This window comes from Sciurus carolinensis, chromosome 9 (assembly GCF_902686445.1).
Source record: "Sciurus carolinensis chromosome 9, mSciCar1.2, whole genome shotgun sequence".
In the NCBI taxonomy this organism is placed as follows: domain Eukaryota; kingdom Metazoa; phylum Chordata; class Mammalia; order Rodentia; family Sciuridae; genus Sciurus; species Sciurus carolinensis.
The window spans coordinates 107543765-107563764 of record NC_062221.1 but is presented as its reverse complement, the minus strand read 5'-3'; the positions used below and the strand labels follow the sequence as shown (position 1 = coordinate 107563764).

Here is a 20000-nt window from a genome sequence, read left to right as displayed (position 1 = left end):
TTAGAAATGAGAATTAATAACAGAATAAATAAAGAATGAGGGAAATATGATACTATATTATAGGACATGTAGAGAAAAACAGAATTTTTGTTTGAATGCAAATATAACAAGAGTAAGAAAAAATGAAATGGCTGCTGTATTACTGTCTTACTAAGAGAGTAGCATGGAGATAAAGGAAGGTAATAGGGGAGTCCCTGACAGACTTGCCAATCATATCTGGGGTATATCACTGTTTGTTCTGAAAACTCAATGTAGAAGGAAAGTGAACAATACTGGGTAAATCTTGATAAGAGAATTATGGAGGAAAATTTGTAATGTATCATAAGATTTTAAAAACAAAAGGAATTTGGTTCTGGAGAGGGAAGACTTTGGAGAGGCAGTTCTGTGAGGGGCACATTAAATCCTTTTCTTGATGTAAATAGTTGGCATGTAGAGGAAAATTTATTTCATGGAGCGTATTTAATAAAAGAAGTAAAACTCAAGAAATAAACAACCTAACACTACAGCGCAAAGCCCTAGAAAAAGAAGAACAGACCAACACCAAAAGTAGTAGAAGACAGGAAATAGTTAAACTCAGAGGTGAAATCAACGAAATTGAAACAAAAGAAACAATACAAAAAATTGACAAAATAAATAGTTGGTTCTTCGAAAAAATAAACAAAATTGATAAACCTTTAGCCACACTAACAAAGAGAAGACGAGAGAAAACCCAAATCACTAAAATTCGGAATGAACAAGGAAATATCACAACAGACACAACTGAAATACAAAACATAATTAGAAGCTATTTTGAAAATCTATACTCCAACAAAATAGAAAATTTCGAAGACATCAACAGGTTTCTAGAGACATATGAATTGCCTAAACTGAACGAGGAGGATGTACACAATTTAAATAGACCAATTTCAAGTAATGAAATAGATGAAGTCATCAAAAGCCTACCAACAAAGAAAAGTCCAGGACCAGATGGGTTTTCAGCCAAGTTCTACAAAACCTTTAAAGAAGAGCTCATTCCAATACTTCTCAAAGTATTCCATAAAATAGAAGAGGAGGGAACCCTCCCAAATTTGTTCTATGAAGCCAATATCACCCTGATACCTAAACCAGACAGAGACACATCAAGGAAAGAAAATTTCAGACCAATATCCTAATGAACATCAATGCAAAAATTCTCAACAAAATTTTAGCAAATTGCATACAAAAACATATTAAAAAGATAGTGCACCATGATCAAGTGGGTTTCATCCCAGGGATGCAAGGTTGGTTCAACATCAGGAAATCAATAAATGTAATTCACCATATCAATAGACTTAAAGTCAAGAATCACATGATTATTTCAATAGATGCAGAGAAAGCATTTGATAAAATACAGCACCTCTTCATGCTCAAAACACTAGAAAAAATAGGGATAGTGGGAACATTCCTAAACATTGTAAAGGCCATCTATGCTAAGTCCATGGCTAATATCATTCTAAATGGTGAAAAACTGAAAGCATTCCCCCTTAAAACTGGAACAAGGCAGGGATGCCCTCTTTCACCACTTCTTTTCAATATCGTCCTTGAAACTCTAGCCAGAGCAATTAGACAGTCCAAAGAAATTAAAGGGATACGAATAGGAAAAGAAGAACTCAAACTATCTCTGTTTGCTGATGATATGATTATATACTTATATATACCAGGAAATTCCACCAGAAAACTTTTAGATCTCATAAGTGAATTCAGTAAAGTAGCGGGATATAAGATCAATGCACATAAATCCAAGGCATTTTTATACATAAGTGATGAATCTTCAGAAAGAGAAATTAGGAAAACTACCCCATTCACAATAGCATCGAAAAAAATAAAATACTTGGGAATCAATCTCACAAAAGAGGTGAAAGACCTCTACAGTGAGAACTACAGAACACTAAAGAAAGAAATTAAAGAAAACCTCAGAAGATGGAAAGATCTCCCATGTTCTTGGATAGGCAGAATTAATATTGTCAAAATGGCCATACTACCAAAAGTGCTATACAGATTCAATGCAATTCCAATTAAAATCCCAATGATGTACCTTACAGAAATAGAGCAAGCAATTATGAAATTCATCTGGAAGAATAAAAAACCCAGAATAGCTAAAGCAATCCTCAGTAGAAAGAGTGAAGCAGGGGGTATCGCAATACCCGATCTTCAACTCTACTACAAAGCAATAGTAACAAAAACGGCATGGTATTGGTACCAAAATAGAAAGGTGGATCAATGGTACAGAATAGAGGACACAGACACAAACCCAAATAAATACAATTTTCTCATACTAGACAAAGGGGCCAAAAATATGCAATGGAGAAAAGATAGCCTCTTCAACAAATGGTGCTGGGAGAATTGGAAATCCATATGCAACAGAATGAAATTAAACCCATATCTCTCACTATGCACGAAACTAAACTCAAAATGGATTAAGGACCTCAGAATCAGACCAGAGACAGTGCATCTTATAGAAGAAAAAGTAGGTTCAGAGCTTCAAAATGCCAGGTTAGGACCAGACTTCCTCAACAGGACTCCCATAGCACAAGAAATAAAAGCAAGAATCAATAACTGGGATAGATTCAAACTAAAAAGCTTTCTCTCAGCAAAGGAAACTATCAGCAATGCAAAGAAAGAGCCTACAGAGTGGGAGAAAATCTTTGCCAATCATACTTCAGATAGAGCACTAATCTCCAGAATCCATAAAGAACTCAAAAAACTCTACACCAAGAATGCAAATAATCCAATCGACAAATGGGCTAAGGAAATGAATAGATACTTCACAGAAGAAGATCTACAAGCAATCAACAACATATGGAAAAATGTTCACATCTCTAGTAATAAGAGAAATGCAAATCAAAACCACCCTAAGATTCCATCTCACCCCAATTAGAATGGCGATTATCAAGAATACAAGCAACAACAGGTGTTGCCCGAGGATGTGGGGAGAAAGGTACAATTATACATTGCTGTTGGGGTTGCAAATTAGTGCAGCCACTCTGGAAAGCAGTGTGGAGACTCCTTAGAAAACTTGGAATGGAACCACCATTTGACCCAGCTATCCCACTCCTTGGCCTATACCCAAAGGACTTAAATCAGCATATTACAGAGATACAGCCACATCAATGTTCATAGCTGCTCAGTTCACAATAGCCAGATTCTGGAACCAACCTAGATGTCCTTCAATTGATGAATGGATAAAGAAACTGTGGTATATTATACAAATGGAATATTACTCAGCCACAAAGAATGATAAAATCATGGTATTTGCAGGCAAATGGATGAAACTGGAGAATATCATGCTAAGTGAGATAAGCCAATCTCAAAAAGCAAAGGACGAATGATATCGCTAATAAGTGGATGATGACACATAATGGGGGGTGGGAGGGGTTAGTGTTAGGGTTAGAGTTAGGGTTAGGGAGGGGGGCAAGAATGGAGGAAGGAAGGACTGTAAAGAGGGGTGGGAGAGGTGGGGGGGAAGGGAAAAAAATAACTTAATGAATCAAACAGCATTACTGTATGTAAATTTATGATTACACAAATGGTATGCCTTTACGCCATGTACAAACAGAGAAACAACAAGTATCCCATTTGTTTACAATAAAATAATAAAAAAAAAATAGTTGGCATGTGGAACAAGTGTTAGAGAAAAACTAATGCATTAATATTTAAGGGTAATAATTTTAATGATTAAAGGCTTTAATGTTTATATTGTGAAATAGTGGGATCTTAGGACTAGAAAGTGTTCTAATCAAAGTTATCTGTTTATTTGTGCAGGAATTTCTACTTGGGATGTTTGGTAGTGATCCAGGAGGGCAGAACACAGGAACCTCTCAAAATTCAGATTTTTATCATTTCAGTCTTAGAATTAGGATAGGGCTGTTAAAAGATGTCTAAGTAAAAGGTATAGTGTAGCTATGCTAGAAATATCCTCCTTCTCTCCTCCAATCCAAACAGAATCATTATTTTAACACAATTCTTCCATTAGGTATCTAGATCATTGGGTCTTGCATAGTTTTTGAGTGTTGAAAGAGATGTATAAAATGCAAATGTCTTTAGAAGATGCAATAACATAAATAAATAAGCTATTGCCTGCTGAGAAAAAGACATGAATAAAATACACAGCAGAAATAAATAAGGTCTAAATGGGCACAAATCTGTAGCTAGGCAAAATGCACAAATTGGACCAACAGAAATTCTTCATATACTACTGAAGATCCTGAGGTTTTAAATATTGCTTCTATAAAGATATGGTCTCAATTTCCAAGATATCTATATCATTACAACTTATAATTAGGATAGTTTTGAAAGAAGTCACTAATGAAAAATATATAATACTTATTAAAATAGAAAAGTCATGTATAGCAGATGTCTGTAGACATTTTACAAGATCACCAAATTTCAGAAGGTTTATAAAATATATCAGGTTTTTATATACAAAATAATTCCATTTAAGTAAATAGCTAACTTTTGGGAAGATTCTTCTCAACAAAATATTCTATGCTAATCAGTATGTTTCATTTCATAATATTTGTAATCAAAGGCAATAGGTTTTATTTAGATAACTACAGCTAGAGCTAAACAAGGCTTTAATCTCAAACATCATCATTGAAAACCCCATGTATTTTGATTTTTTGACAACTGTAAACTCATTTTGATTCCCTCAACTGGTTACTTCTTGCTTTGCTAACCTCAGCAATAATACTATTATCTTTCTTCCCTTTGTTCACAGTGAAACCTTATTTCCTCTTCTATATCCTATGTTCAAATAATTGCTTAGTTCTTTCATTACAAGAAAAAAATTCACATACCTTTTTCTATTTTATTGATATTACTTTTTTAGTTTGTGCCCTAATCATCTTTATGCACTGCAATTTCTCATAATTAATGCCTGTACTTCTAATCTCTCTCTCTCTTCATGTAGCTCTCTCACATACTGGTCCATGAGAACTTTTCTTAAAGCATACATTCTTATCAACTAGTTCACTAGTCAAAGACCTTCACAACTCACAATAAAACCACAGAAAAAGTATAAACGAATTAATAGGGCATTAAAATCTTCTATGAGATCTCTAACTATTTTTTCAGATTTATTTCTTAGTATTTCTTTTATACTCATTATTTTTCAAGCTACCATTGTACTATACATTATCTGAGGATATTTTATGTTTCCCAATGACTAGAATGGCCTTCCTCAGTCTTTTTTTCCCAAATATATTATTGCCCACTTTCTAAGGTTTTTTTTTTTTATATGTTATTTTCCCTCTTTCTATTCTTTCTTATCCTTAGATAACTCTGTTCTCTCATGGGACAATTTGCCCCTTACCATTTATGGCATTACTTTGCATCAGGTTTGGTTTTATACATCTCTTCTACTTAGGGTCAAGAACAGTGCAGCAAAGATGACCACAAAGATTAAAATAGATAGCAATAATCTGTCAATGCATTCTAATTGATTATATTACTATTTAATATATATAGGCATGCATATAGGTTAGAAGGATTTGGTCTTGGGCATTATTTTATAGTCTTCAAAATCAGAAGGGTCGTGTAACAATTGCTATACATTCAATATTTGTTTATATTTCTTCATGAGATGGTGAGAACATTTGCTTCTCAGAATAGCACGGCAGGTTTTGGTGTGGGTAACCCCATCACATTGATTTCTTTGAATACACAGGAGACAGAAAACAGAATATTCTGCATTAAATGAAAAAAATTCACTCAATCAGTCATGGCTGCATCCTGATCTCCTAATTTTTTGTCAAGTGGGCCCGTGATTGGCTAGGTCAGGAGAGAGAGGGGAACAATCTCTCAGCAACCTGGATGTCTCTGGGTGGCACAGGATGGCAGTGGATGTTGCAGGTTACCACTGGGCAGCACTGGTCCTTTCCTTCTTCCTGGCAGAGCAACATTCTGCCTGGATGTCCACTCTACCAATGAGTTCAATTTCTGAGGTTCAGGGATAATTCTTGATTAAGTCACTCATGGGGATAGCATTCTCATTCCTACAGATTTTTGCAGAATATAAGACTCAATCCTAGTCAGTGAACGGTGAAAGAAAATTTCTAGAGAAGTGACTTCATTCTTGAAAAGACACCACACAAAAACAAACCATGTTTGTAGTGTCTGAAGGTAGTAATACTTAAAACCATGCCTCCTTCCTTACAACAGGGTGCCACCTTTTGAACATTACTGACACTCTGAGGGCTAGAGGCAGAAAGAATGAAACAGGGAATTTGAAAGTGTCATTCTACTTTAGGACTTTCACTGTGTGACAAATATATTTCCCTTTTTGTTGAGCCAGTTGAATATAGGGTTTCTCTTAGTGTAGCGGAGAATCATAAAGGATTTCATGTCAGTGTCAGGCATCTTACTCAAGTGGTGCATGTTAATCCTCATTAGGGCTTCAGGGCATAAACAAAGTATTTCTGCACTGAGTTGTTGCTAAGATCTGAATCTCTAACTATTTACTCTTAGTGTATTTAAGTAACAGTCATATGTTTTTTAAATGCATTGCACTTTGCCTTTGCAACAATTTCCGATTTTAAAGTTAGTGATGTGTATCGTATTCACTATTTAAATGCTCCATGAGGGCAGTGTATCTGCCAGGAAAATTCCTATACTTATAATATCTACACAGGGCTGGCACACAGATGTTCAGTATAAAGGTTCTCAGAAATATCTGTGACATGTATGGAAGAATGGGTAACTGAACATAGAGAGAACATTAAAAACATTCTGCTATATCTGGTGCCCAATACCTCCCCTGTCCTAGACAGAAAAAGTGAAAGAAATATACCTCTACAGGTACTGTCTGCTCTTTCCAGCTTGGTGAAGAAACAGAAAGGAGATGACTTTCAGAAACAACGTATAAAAATATTTTTTATAAAGAAAAACTCCAAACCTGGCACAGTGGTGCATCTATAACCTCAGTGGCTCAGAGGCTGAGGCAGGAGGATCCTGAGTTCAAAAGCCAGCCTCAGCAAAAGTGACGTGCTAAGTAACTCAGTGAGACCCTGTCTCTAAATAAAAATACAAAATAGAGCTGGGGATGTGGCTTTGTGGTCCAGCATCCCCAGTACCCCCTAGTCCCGAAAAATAAAGAAAAACTCCAGTCAATTGTTTCTTGTATTGCTTATTAAAACAAAAAATACTTTAAAATATTCAGAATCAAATGTTTTAAAAGCCTGAAGAAAGGTGAGGAATAATTCAGTATATTCTAGCTAAGCAAAGATCTATTGAATAACTCTCTCAAGTGCTCCTTTTACCAGATGAGGAAAACTGAAAATTACTATTGTTAGTATTATTCCTTCTTATATCTGATATAATAATTAAAAAAAACTGATTCAAATGAACATATTCACTGGTAACAAAAAGGATATTTCCAGGTAATGCTGTTCCAACTCGGTAATCAGTATAGCTCTTGCTTGGGTGGAAGTTGAAAATAAAAAGGAGACCTGCTCTCTCAAAAGCAATAATCTTGTTTCCCTCATGCTTTCACTCACAAAAGCCTGCAAGAATTACACGTTACATTTAAATGACACCTAGATGTTGCCACTATTATTTACAAAACATTTGGCTTTTTCTTTCTTAATAATCTTATCAGTTAAATCAAAGATGAAAATTTTACAACTGTATACTTTTGAACATGTTTAAAAATCTCATGAGCTACTTGCAACTTCTAACAAAAAAAACAAATAGGGAATTAGTATTATAGCTTAGGTTTTAAGTAGCAACATGGCACATGAACTACATACAAAAAATTTGTATTTCTTATTAGATCTATTTATAGTGCATTTTGAGACTTAGGTTCCCAGATTAATGTGGTAAGGTATATAGAATTGCTTTTCAAAATTTATAATTATAACATTATCTATCTTCTGAAATTATACTTATCCCCCAAATTTTACATATTATATACAACTTTGACAGACTCATTGGCTACCTGTAGCCCATCACGATTTTAACATTTTTCTTAATCAAAAAGTCTGAAAATCAATTATATCTGTAAACTCCCTTATTTTATGCATCATGTATTTATAGCAGGCAGTCAGAAGCTTCTATTTTGTGAACACTACCCTCTCTGCCCACCCCAACTTTGAGAGGACTTTATTGCCAAGTGTATCAGCAGCATCACTCTTGGTAATTTAGAAAATGAACTAAGCTTTAGAGTGAACAGTGTGCCTTTGGTATTCAATATTGTTCCTACTGAAAAGGAGCATCATTTTGCTCTCTCTCTTCTGGAAATAGCATTACTAATAAATGTGATTAGGGCATTTGTGTCATGTAGCCAATCTTACTGAATATATAAGTACCTTGGTTCACCCATTTAAAAAAAAAAGAGTCATAGACACCGAAGTATAAACACATCAACAGTATTTCAAACAGCACCAATATAAGTAAGTGGATTATACTAACACATACTATATGCTAATTTTGCAAGGAAAAAATAAGCCTGTATAAAATTTGCACCTGTTAATTACATTTTCTAAAACTTATTGAAAACTGAGACTTTAATTCCAGAGGAGAGTGAGGCTCATGAAACATACAAAACAGCACACAGGTATAATGGCATCTATTGAAATGACAAGTTAGAGACCAGTAAAGAAGGGGAAAAAGAGAATAAAGATCTACATGTTTTAAAGTAGTTTCTTTAGGACAGCATAATTATTTATATAAAGAAAAACAGTCAAAACAATAAGTTGTTTCCACAGCAATTTTCAAAGTGGGTTCCATGCAGAGCTTTTGTCATCTATTTTAACCAACTGAAATAAAAATTACTAAATTTAAACAACAACAACAACCTAACCAGGGAAGTAGCAGGGCATTATGTTTAAGATTTTCATTATCTATTGGAGAGATTTCAGTGACATGTTTTGACAACCTGAAGTATGTCACAGGGCAGTACACACTGAATAATAAAGTGCTGTTTAGAAGAAATGCATATAGACTTAAATTGATTGCCATTCTAAGCATGTACAGCAATAGCGACTAAAACATCATATTTAAAGTAAAGCACTTACCTGTGGAGCTGAAAGCCAACCACATCTTTCTTCCAATCTATTCATATCCTGTCGAAGTTATTTAGGAATTTATAGCGAAGAAGGTCATCATCGGTTAAATGAAACTGCCTTCTGCATAATGGTAACTCTCATTATTTCCTTTCCTTGGGAGTCTAACCATTCAGGATGCCCAAATTCATTACCTGTATTTGAAAACAATATAAATATCACCTACTAATATTAGCCTGTCTTACTAAGATAACTCCATAATTACATGTTTTTGAAGTTTTCAGACATTTAGGTTATAAGTTACTATCACTGTACCTGGGTGAATGATGTACAGGTCTGGGTCAAAAACAGAATGATCTAGAACAGAAAGTATGACATTTTACTCTAAAGTCCAGGGTCCAGCTTTAGCTTGGACACTTGTTACTGGCTGCAGATTTCAGTTTCTCCTCGTGCACAAAAAAAAAAAGCACGATATCCCTATACTTATTTCATCTCTGAAATAATCTAGGGGATCCTGGAGGAATTTGTAAAATCTCTGTTACTGTAATCTCAGAAATCTGTACAATGCTTTACAATTTCCAAAGGCTTTATGTATACATTAATTTTTGATCCTCAAAAGATCTATTATATTCATCTCATAGATGAGAAATCCTACGCTCTGGGTGGTTGACAGATTTGCCCAACTTCACACAGAAAATACAAAGTAGAAAACAGCCATTAAAATTTACTTCTTCTAATTAAAATTAGTGTATGCTTCTTTCTTTCTTTCACCACCCTCCTTTTGCCGTCCTAGGAATTCAACCCAGGGCCTCATGCATGCTACGGAAGCACTCTCCCACTAAATAACATCCTCAACTGTTCTTTAGATTTCATTTGAAACAGGGTCTTGCTAAGTTGCCCACACTGCCTCAAACTTGGATCCTCCTGCCTCAAGCCTCCGAAGTAGCTGGAATTATAACATGTACCACAACACTGGGCCTATCATTCACAGACTATTTTTACCAAAATACATTAGGCAAGTTGGTTGGAAATTTTGGGTGGCAACAGAAATCCAAGATGTTACTTGATTATTTTTCTCTGTTTTTCAGATCTACTTGTTACAATTAGATGTACATCTTTAGTTTCAAATGTGCCTGTGTGTGTGTGTGCGTGTGTGTGTGTATGTGTAGCTTGGGAAATTCCATTGAGAATCCATTTTATATTATTTCTTACAACAAGAAGCAGAAATCCCAATGAACTTTAAAAGATGAAATAATACATACATAGATTTAGTTTCTAATATTAAATTTACATATTAGTTACCTAATAAATTTGACTCAATGTTTTATTGGAGGTGAATTTCTACTTCATGTTTTTTTTTCCTGGCAAAATTCAGAATTTTTTGAAATTTACTTATATGCACCATTTTAATGTTAACAATTTTGTAAGTCATTATTCCCTGGTGAGTGATAAGACAAGTGTATCCTATTTCAAACAAATAAGCATTAATATTCTAATAAATAAACTAATAATTCAAAATATTTATTAGAGTTGCCATAAATAGTAACTTTGCTAAGAACTTCTGCAATTTTTCAAACCAGACTCATTGAAGAAAAAAATAGCACCTAAATAGACATGTTTGCAACAATTTCATGAAAATTAATCTGCAAACTTTTGCTAAATTCTAATATTTCAGTCTAAAGGACAATATTTCTTATGTACAGTATGGCAGAGGAAAGAATGAATTTCTCACTCTGTGAACCTATATTAACTTTCAGTTCCTTTAAACTTTCAGCTGCTTTAAATCAACACATGAAGTGTCCCTCTGCCACATTTAAGAGTCTTGAATCTGGAGCCTAATTCACATCGGCCCAAGGTACACCCATAGCATAGCTTGCTCCATCAACCATTCAACTGGCAAAATGATGTAACTCAGAATTATAGCCAGAGTTCTTTACTGATAATGAAGGGAATACCAATCTGGGAACAAGGATATGTCCAAGTCTAATCTGGTGTGAGATTTTGACTAGTAGATAACGGAGAAACTAGAAATCTCATGAGGCAGCTAAAGCACGTTAGCCTACTGTTACAGTTTAGATATAAAGAACCCACCGAAAGTTGTGTCAAGTGTTAGGAAGTAAAATGACTGGATTGTGAGAGCTGTAACCTGATCACTCCATCTTCTTTTGAATCGACTGTCTGGTGGTAACTGTAGGCAAGTTCAGCCAAAGAAGGGGGTTCCTAGGGACATGCCATGGAAGTGTTCATCTTCCCTGTTCCCTTCCTCAACTTTTTTCTCTCTGCTTCTGACTGTCATGAGGTCTGTAGCTTCCCTCAGACACGCCCTTACCCATGAGGGACTACATCATATCCGAACCAAAGCAATAGGGTCTGCTATCCACAGACTCAGACTTCTGAAACTGTGAGCCCCAAATTAACTTTCTCTCCTCTAAGGTCTTGTTATATATTTAGTCACAGTGACACAAAGCTGACTAACATACCTACAAATGGATTCAGGTTTTCTATAGGCAAATGGTTTTAGTTTGGTATGGTCTTGGATTTCTAGGTTGATTCCAATAATAATAGCAATAGCTTTCTTCCTGGTGAGAGTGTCACAACATTATACTCATGTTCATAGAACAGACAGCAACAGATGTCTAATGTCTGCCTATTAGGTTTTGGGCATTATTTGTAAGCATTGCACATGCATTAACTCTTTCCATCTTCAACGATTCTGTAAGGTAGTTAGAGAATCTGAGATATAGAAAAGTGACACACTGATTAAGTAGTTGGGTCTATGAAACCTAGTCAGTCAGGTTTTAACACCCTAACACCATATTACTCAGAAGCAAATGCTATGAAAAGTAGAACCAAGATCTACCAACCTCTCATACATGGGGGAGAATTCCAAGCTAATGGAATGACATTGAACTAATGGATTAGAGTGAGAGGTGAGATGCAGTAAGGAGATTCAATTAACCCCAAATAGGATCTGTGGTAAAGAGAAGAGGCAATACACCTAGGATGAGATGAGAGTAGAATGAGCCCTACAAAATTTGAATCTTATGTCGTAGTCAACAGAGTACCAAAATCTATTGGCAAGAGGAGGAATGAAAAGTTTAATGTGTTTATTATTAAATGTCTACAACAATTTGGAAAAGAGACTGGTTATTGGGAAAGTTTGAATGGTAGAAAAGCCAGTATAAGCATGTAAAGTGTAAGACAGGAAGAGGTATAATGGATTGAAGAAAAATATTAATTCAAATGGCATTTCTGAGATGGAGTGAACAAGATTTGATGACTGATTGGAGGTTGTAAGGAAAAGGAATGTCTGAATGGTATTTTGAAGTTTTAATTTCAGAAGACTGAGTAATGACAGCACTAACTGCACTAGGGGAAATGTGACACAAAGTCTGGGGTAAGAAAATAATGAATTCAAGTTTATGCATGCTAAATTTAAGACTTGAAGGATTGCAGGTATTCATGGATTTAGAGTAAGAGAGATAAAAATAAGGTACTGAAATTCAGGAAGAGAATTGCAGGTGGGAATAAAAGTAATTTGTAAAACTTCAATAAGCAAAGATAATTACAGCCAGTGGAGAAAGAGGAGCACAGGCAGCATCCTAAGAAACTGCAGGGAAAGAAGACCTGAGAGGGGATTGAAGAGCAATCGTTAGCAAGGTGAGATAAGGAAAGCATTAGAAGTAGTGTAAAATGCCGAAAAAAATAGAAAAACAAGAACTTGCTTTTATTACACCTTTGGAGTAGGAACAAGATGCTATACAGATGGGATTTTCAATTTATATTATGCTCTGGACTAACCAAGGAGTCCTGTTAAAAATGTTCTTTCCTACCAGGCGTGGTGATACATGCTTTTAATCCCGCATCCCAGGAGGCTGAGGCAGGAGGATCACAAGTTCAAAGCCAGTCTTAGCAAAAGCAAGACACTAAGCAACTCAGTGAGACCTTGTCTCTAAATAAAATACAAAATAGGGCTGGGGATGTGGTTTAGTGGTTGAGTGCCCCTGAGTTCAAACTCTGGTATTTAAAAAAAAAAAAGAAAGGTTCATTCCTTTCCTGGTCATGCTAATTCATTACTCTGGGGAAAGTCTCAAGCAGGATTTTACATTTTTATCAATCTCCCTATAATACCCTGAAACTATGTGGGCTAAATAACTTACCCTGAAAAACAGAAGTGTACAAATATGAAAGTTCTTCATGCAGTAATTATTCAATATAATTTAATTATGAGCAACATGAATTATACAATGTAATATCACCAATGCTTAGTTTCTTTAACTGTAAACAGGATAAGTTTTATAAAGCTTTTTTACAGATTTAAAGAAGGTGATGTGAGGTGCTTTGATAAGATATGACAGCTATATGCTTTTAATGTATGGCAGCCCTTCTGTTACACACTTCCACTGAATACTAAAGTTACTAGAAAGAAGGCATGAGATATGAGTTATGTTAAGGCTAACATTTCTGATTCCCATTATTCTGAGCAGATAACTAGCCATCCCTACAGCAGATATCAAATCACCAGTAGCAATGAAGAGGACAGCTATTTGACTTTTTCCATTTATTATTATATACTTATAGGCATATTATTTTTAAAACACAATTAAATACATACGCCACAGTCTGCAATCCTACCGAATAATCACTGTTTCTCTTTGGTAAATGTTTTATTTATTGCCATTTGTATCTACATTTATACATATCTAACTGTATATATACATCTGTATATATTTGATATCTAGATCAAAATAAATCCTATATCCTTCTATTTACTCATTACCTACCTACAACTTGTTTTTGAACAAAAGTAGATTCATATCATATAGTATTTTAATTTCAATATCAGAATGTTCCATGTCCATAAATATATATATCTCCATGATGGTATCCTATTACATGCACATGATACTATTTTATTTAACACATCAGATTAAGTTAGTCATTTTTTTCTGTTATTTCAGTGTAACAAAGAATAACCGGTCTTATAAGTTTATATTTCTACACTGTTTGTTATTTCCCTAACATAAACCAAATAAGTAAAATACCTCCTCAAAAGGTAAACAGCAGATATGATTCTAATAGAAAACATTTCTCAAGTTTCGAACATTACTAAGTTGATCAATTGCTCCTGAAAATAGTATTTACAGATTATATTCCTTATTTATATGTTTAAGATTCTACTCTAAATTTATTTTTCATTATTTAAATTTAAGACTTCATTTTAGGGTCCTCTAAGATATATCAATTTAAATATCAATTAACAATTCTATATCTAAGAAGTATTAAATATTAAGAAGAAAATTCATTTCATGAGGCCAAGTTAAGTACATGGAAAAATATTAGAGATAAAATTAGGGAAATATTTAGTATCATAATCTATTTAAACTTTGTACTTTAACTTTCCTTCATTTATGTTTTTCAAATATAAGCTCATTTCTTTATAGAACATCTAATGAGTATAGTTATAAATTATATAATATGAAATTAAATTTGTAAGTAAGGAAAATAAAACTGTTTATAATTTGTTCACGATGTGGTGAGACATTTTATTAAGAATCATTTATTAATTTCTCTTAGACTCATTTAAAATTTCTGAAATCTAACTGGCAAGACTTCCTTTTAAACTTAAAAGATATAGAAAGTTTCACACAACAAGAAAAGATAGAAAAATTATATCAGTGATGGCACAGAAAACATTTACAGGGTAGCTTTTGAATGTTATCTCTGTTGTAAATGAGCTGACAAGAGGCAAATTAAGTTTAATGTAGACAAACGCAACATTAAATTTCATTTTTGGTTCAAAACCATAAACACAAGCATAAAATAAATGGAAGCAAATCACAGAAAGACTTTCAAAGTGACCTTGGGATAATAGAGAACCATTCTCAGTCTGAACGGAAATACTGGGAAAGGCCTGTTAGTATCTTATACTACTAGCTAATGGCTCACAAACCTAACGAAGAAAAATACTATCATTAAAAAAGTTAAAAATGTTCTTCTCAGCTGTGGTCTACAAATTACTTAGGAAACGTGGCAGGACTTGAGACAGTGCAGTGAAATATGGCCACCCAAATGAGCATATAGTTAAGGGTGCTATAGATAAAAATGGATTCAAAATCTAAATTTATTCAAGTGATGGCCACAAAGATAATTGATTGTTTAGTATAGATAACACGATCTGAATCAGCATCTGAATTAAGAAACATTGAAAACATGTATATATATATTTTTTTGTGTGTGTGTGTGAATTACAAAAAAAAAGTGCACATTTATACACACATATATATACAGTCAGATACAAATGTTTCCCTCAATGAATGCAAGAGTCATTCATAATCTGCAGTTAACACATGTCTAGTAACTCCCTGGCATTTCAAGGAAAATGTCACATGTTAGTTCTTATGTGCATTTTTCTGAGGTAGAAATGTTTTCTTCAGATTCTCTAGGTATCTGAGGCTTAAATAGGTTTGTGAAAGAGTGATTTACTGTATCAAAAAGTCAGGGAATGGAAGAATGGGTCACAAGAATTTTTAAGCAATATAAAAAAATACAAAGTAGAAAATATGAGAGAATTTTGAGGGGAGCATTTTAAAAACCGTTGGCTGGTTTATTCAATATATAAGAGGCTTAGAAGTCACATTTGAACTAACTGTAGCACACAGAGGCAGTGACTGTGACACTTGAGAACAATACTTCTGAGTCCAAACACGCATTACAAGAAACTAGGCAGTAACCATCAAAGCATGATTTTTCTGCTCATTAAATTATGATTATGATCAGTAATGTAAACACTGAATGCTACTCAATTCAAAATGAAGGGAAGATAGCAATTTTTGAGCTGTCTCTTGGGGCATTTTGCAAGAAAATTCACAGTTCATGCAATGATTCACCACATTCAATAAAGTAATAGATCTGAGTGCTTCCATAAATGAGAAGGCTGAAAACTTTGGCTAAACAAGTTTAAAACAAAATCAGGAAGCAGGTGAATAACACTGCTATGGTTAATTAATAACTCTAGAAAATTCTGCTAAGTTCCTTCTCCCCCTTTCCAATTCCTCTGTACACATAGCCCCATTCATGTCTGGTTAATTGTGAAAAACCTCTCAGCGCAAAATTCCTATTGGGACTCCTTTTTCTGTAATTAATTTTTTGCTGTTTGATGTAAAGGTCCAAACTATAAATTGACAAGAAGCCAGCTGGTATAGTGATGAAATTCAAGACAATATAACTAATGAAAAAGCTCCAGCACTGTTAGCTGAACATTTTGATTAGCAGGTTTGTGTGTTTTGTTTCTCTAAAGTGTAATGCATACTAATTTTACCTAGGAATTAATTAAAGTCTATCACAACCTCCGTGCTGTGGATGTTATGTAACTCTTAGTTGTTCCTGAGTTTATGTACACATGAAAATAACATAGAGTCCTAAGGAGAAATATAAAAACCTTCAACTCCTACTCTCCTTCATTGTCCTGAAGACCGATTTTTTAAAAAAGGAAGCATCAATTTTAAATTCAAATATTTTGGATTTCTCAGGGTTTTCAGTGAGTGGTTAATTCACCAAAGGGTAACACATAGCAGTACACACTTTTCCATATCAGAACCTGTCATTTTTCTTTCCAGAAAAATAAACTGACAATCACCAATCTCTCCCTTTAATACTGACCAATATGATTATGGACAAGGTCTATATCTTATGTTTCCTTTTAATCCTCCACAGCAAGCTCCAGTATACTGGACCTACAAAGGGACTCAAATCTTTTCTAAGGTTTGATGTTTTCCTCTAAATCGTTAAAGGTTTAACATAATTTCTTTTGAGGCACAGCCTCCCTGCTGCAACCAGATGGGGATGTAACTCTTGATTGTGTGTGTAATACACATGCACACACACATGCACTCGCACACACACAGAGTTGGCCCTCCATTCCTCATGGATTCTGTGAAATCCATGGATGGATTCCACATCTATGGATTCAACCAATTGCAGATTGAAAATACTTTTAAAAAGCCAGAAAATTCCAAAAAGCAAAATCTGAATGTTACAACAGCTGCATTCTGAATTCTTACAAAAGACATGATGTGTAGGCATACCCTGCTGTAGTCTCCCACCATTTCATAAATCCCTTTGTTCCCTCTCCAGCCCTCATGTAACATTTTTCGACTCGCATCTTATTTATGCACTATCTATTTAAGCCTACAGTGGTTGCATCTGTACTGAACATATATGATCTTCCTCTAACATGATTCTGTAAACAATAGAGTGTAACAACTATTTACATAGACTTTACATTGTATTAGAGATGATTCAAAGGAATGATATGGGAGAGTGTGTGCACATTACATGCAAATACTATACCATTTTACATAAGATACTTAAGCATCTTTGGATTTTGGTTCTCTGGAAAGTTGGGAGCCCTGGAACCAATTATCTGCAGGAGATAATAAAAAAGAAACAAAAATAAAAAATACTTAAGTTTTGTTACTCTTAGGTGTACTGAAGATGTACTAATTGACAACCAAATTGACAGCAGATAGATTACTTCAACTGTCTACTTTCAGATGCTAGATTTCCTGTTCTCAATGCCATGCCAAAAGAAGACAAAATTTCAGATGTTCGTGTTGTTATGTATGTTTTGACCTATATGCAATTTTTGACATATTTTTTATTTAAAATAAGCAGTAAAATATAGCAAAAAAATAAAGCAGTGAACAAATAAGAATTGAGTATTATTTTGTGTAAATAATGTTTTATAAGCTAGATATTCTTGTCATACAGATTTTTTCTTTTAAAAAGTTTTATTAGTGCATTATAGTTTTACATAGTAATGGGGTTCAATTTGACATAATCATACATACATGGTATGTAATTTGCATTTCAGTCTCCTATACTTCCTCTTTTCCTCCCCTTCTGCCTCTTCCTGTTCCTCACTCTACAGGTCTCCCTTCTATTTATGGCTTTCTAATTGGTGCTCTCTCTATGTATACATAAAAGTTAAGTTCCCAGTGGTATATTCATATACGTATATAGCATTATTTGGCCAATTTCATTATACTGTTCCTCCATTTCCCACTCCTCCTTCCTCCCACTTTATCCCCTACCTCAACCCCACTGATCTCCTTCTGTTTGCATGGGATCCTACTAGTTTTTTTTCCCCTTATTTTGCTTTTGCTTCCTCATATGAGAGAAAACGTTAAACTCTTAACTTTCTAAATCTGGCTTATTTTACTTAGCAAGATGTTCTCCACTTTCATCCATTTACCAGCAAATGCCATAAATTCACTCTTCTTTATGACTGAATAAAATTCCACTGTGTATACATAACACATTATTATTATTATTTCATCATCATCATTGTACTGGGGATGGAACCCAGGGGGTGCTTAACCACTGATCTACATCCCAGTCCATTTAATTTTATTTGGAGATGGAGTCTCACTAAGTTGCTGAGGTTGACTCTGAATTTGTGATCCTCCTACCTCAGCAGAACTCCCAAGTTGCTGGGATTACAGGTATATGCCACCATACTCATTCTGGATATTATTTTTCAATAAATCTTTTATTAAAAGACTGTTGTCATTCATCCTGAAGTCAAGTATATTTTTTGGGGAAAATAAATCACACAAAAGAAAAGATGATGGTGAAGGGAAAGAAGTTATTTTATAAAATACTAACTGAATTCAGTTCTTTCACAAGTTATATGTCTTAGAAAAAATCTGCTAATACATAACCTTGTAAAAAATGTGTAAGTGTTTTGTGTGTGAACAGGACACCACTAAGACTTCATAAACCCTTAGGTGGCAAAAACATGGAAGGAAAACATGAATGTGAAAAGAAATAAAAAGCTGGCTGACTATAAAACTGATCATAGACAGAGCCACAGACAGATGGTTTGTGGTCACTATAACTTTTGGTTTATACTCAAAAATTTAGTAGTGGAGTCTGTGTTATTTTTCCCCCTAAAATTTGCCTACAATTAAGATATGCTACCACTAAGGTTTGATTCCTTGTAGTTACATTAAACATACATAGTACTACAGATTAACAAATTCCCTAGTTAATTAGTTCTTAAAGCTAAGCAAAGACACTTAAAAGGGAAGAATACAATCACAGAGGAGATGAGGGAGATTAGAAAGAAAATGTTCATTTAAATATTCTATCCTTGATAACTGACATCAGTGTAATTGAATTTTGGTACCAGTGCCATGCTAGACAAGTGCTTCTGTAAGAATCCAGGGTTTTTTCTGGGCACACCCTACCGCAGTTTTCCTAGATTTCCAGCTCCCACAGTCTTTCTTTTCTCTGTAGTCAGCAGTGCTAATTCTCCAGCAGAGAGATTAACTATGTGCTTAAAACTTAACCAAAGGTCTAGCATCACATTGCCTTCAGATGATGCTCCCATTGCTCTACATTCTGCCAACAGCTAGTTAGCCTTGTCTGCTTCCCTGCTACTGGTTCTTGCTTCCTTTGGGAAACTGGTGCCAAAGAAATGAGGAAAAAAGTTTCATAGTAGGGTGACAGCATGTGGGAACACTGCGCACTTCTTTCTCCAACAAGATGAAAGGTTCTACTTATCTTCATTTTCTTGTTTCAGGCTCCATTTTCTTGTTTAGTATTTCAATGGTAATACTAAATTTTTTTTAAGTGACTAAAAAGTCATGAAGTGGCCTATCAACAACTTTGAAGGCTATTAAAGGTAAAAGTTCAAAATCACATAAACAGGGTTGGGGATGCAGCTCTGTGGTAGAGTGCATGCCTAGGATGAGCAAGGTTCCAGGTTTGATTCTTAACATCAACCTCCCCCAAAATAAAAACACAAAAAAACACATACACAATCCTACTATGTTTAAGATAATGGAATTAAAAGGGTCATATACAAAACTCCTACAGAGGTTTGACACAACATAAAATAAACACCACCACCCTACCTTTGGGTGACCCAGAAAAAGTTAACTTATTTTCTGCATTGCCACAAAGGACAAAGTTTGA

General features: G+C 34.5%; 1 protein-coding gene across 1 annotated transcript in view; it reads right to left on the bottom strand.

The window, feature by feature from the left end:
• Positions 1 to 20000, bottom strand: part of Gbe1 (1,4-alpha-glucan branching enzyme 1) — a 260442-nt gene that overhangs the window by 25989 nt on the left and 214453 nt on the right. Inside the window, 5 exon segments of the mRNA XM_047565518.1 lie at positions 7388 to 7517; positions 9026 to 9079; positions 9082 to 9144; positions 9147 to 9179; positions 9182 to 9211. Of these exon segments, the coding sequence (XP_047421474.1) occupies positions 7388 to 7517; positions 9026 to 9079; positions 9082 to 9144; positions 9147 to 9179; positions 9182 to 9211 (310 nt within the window).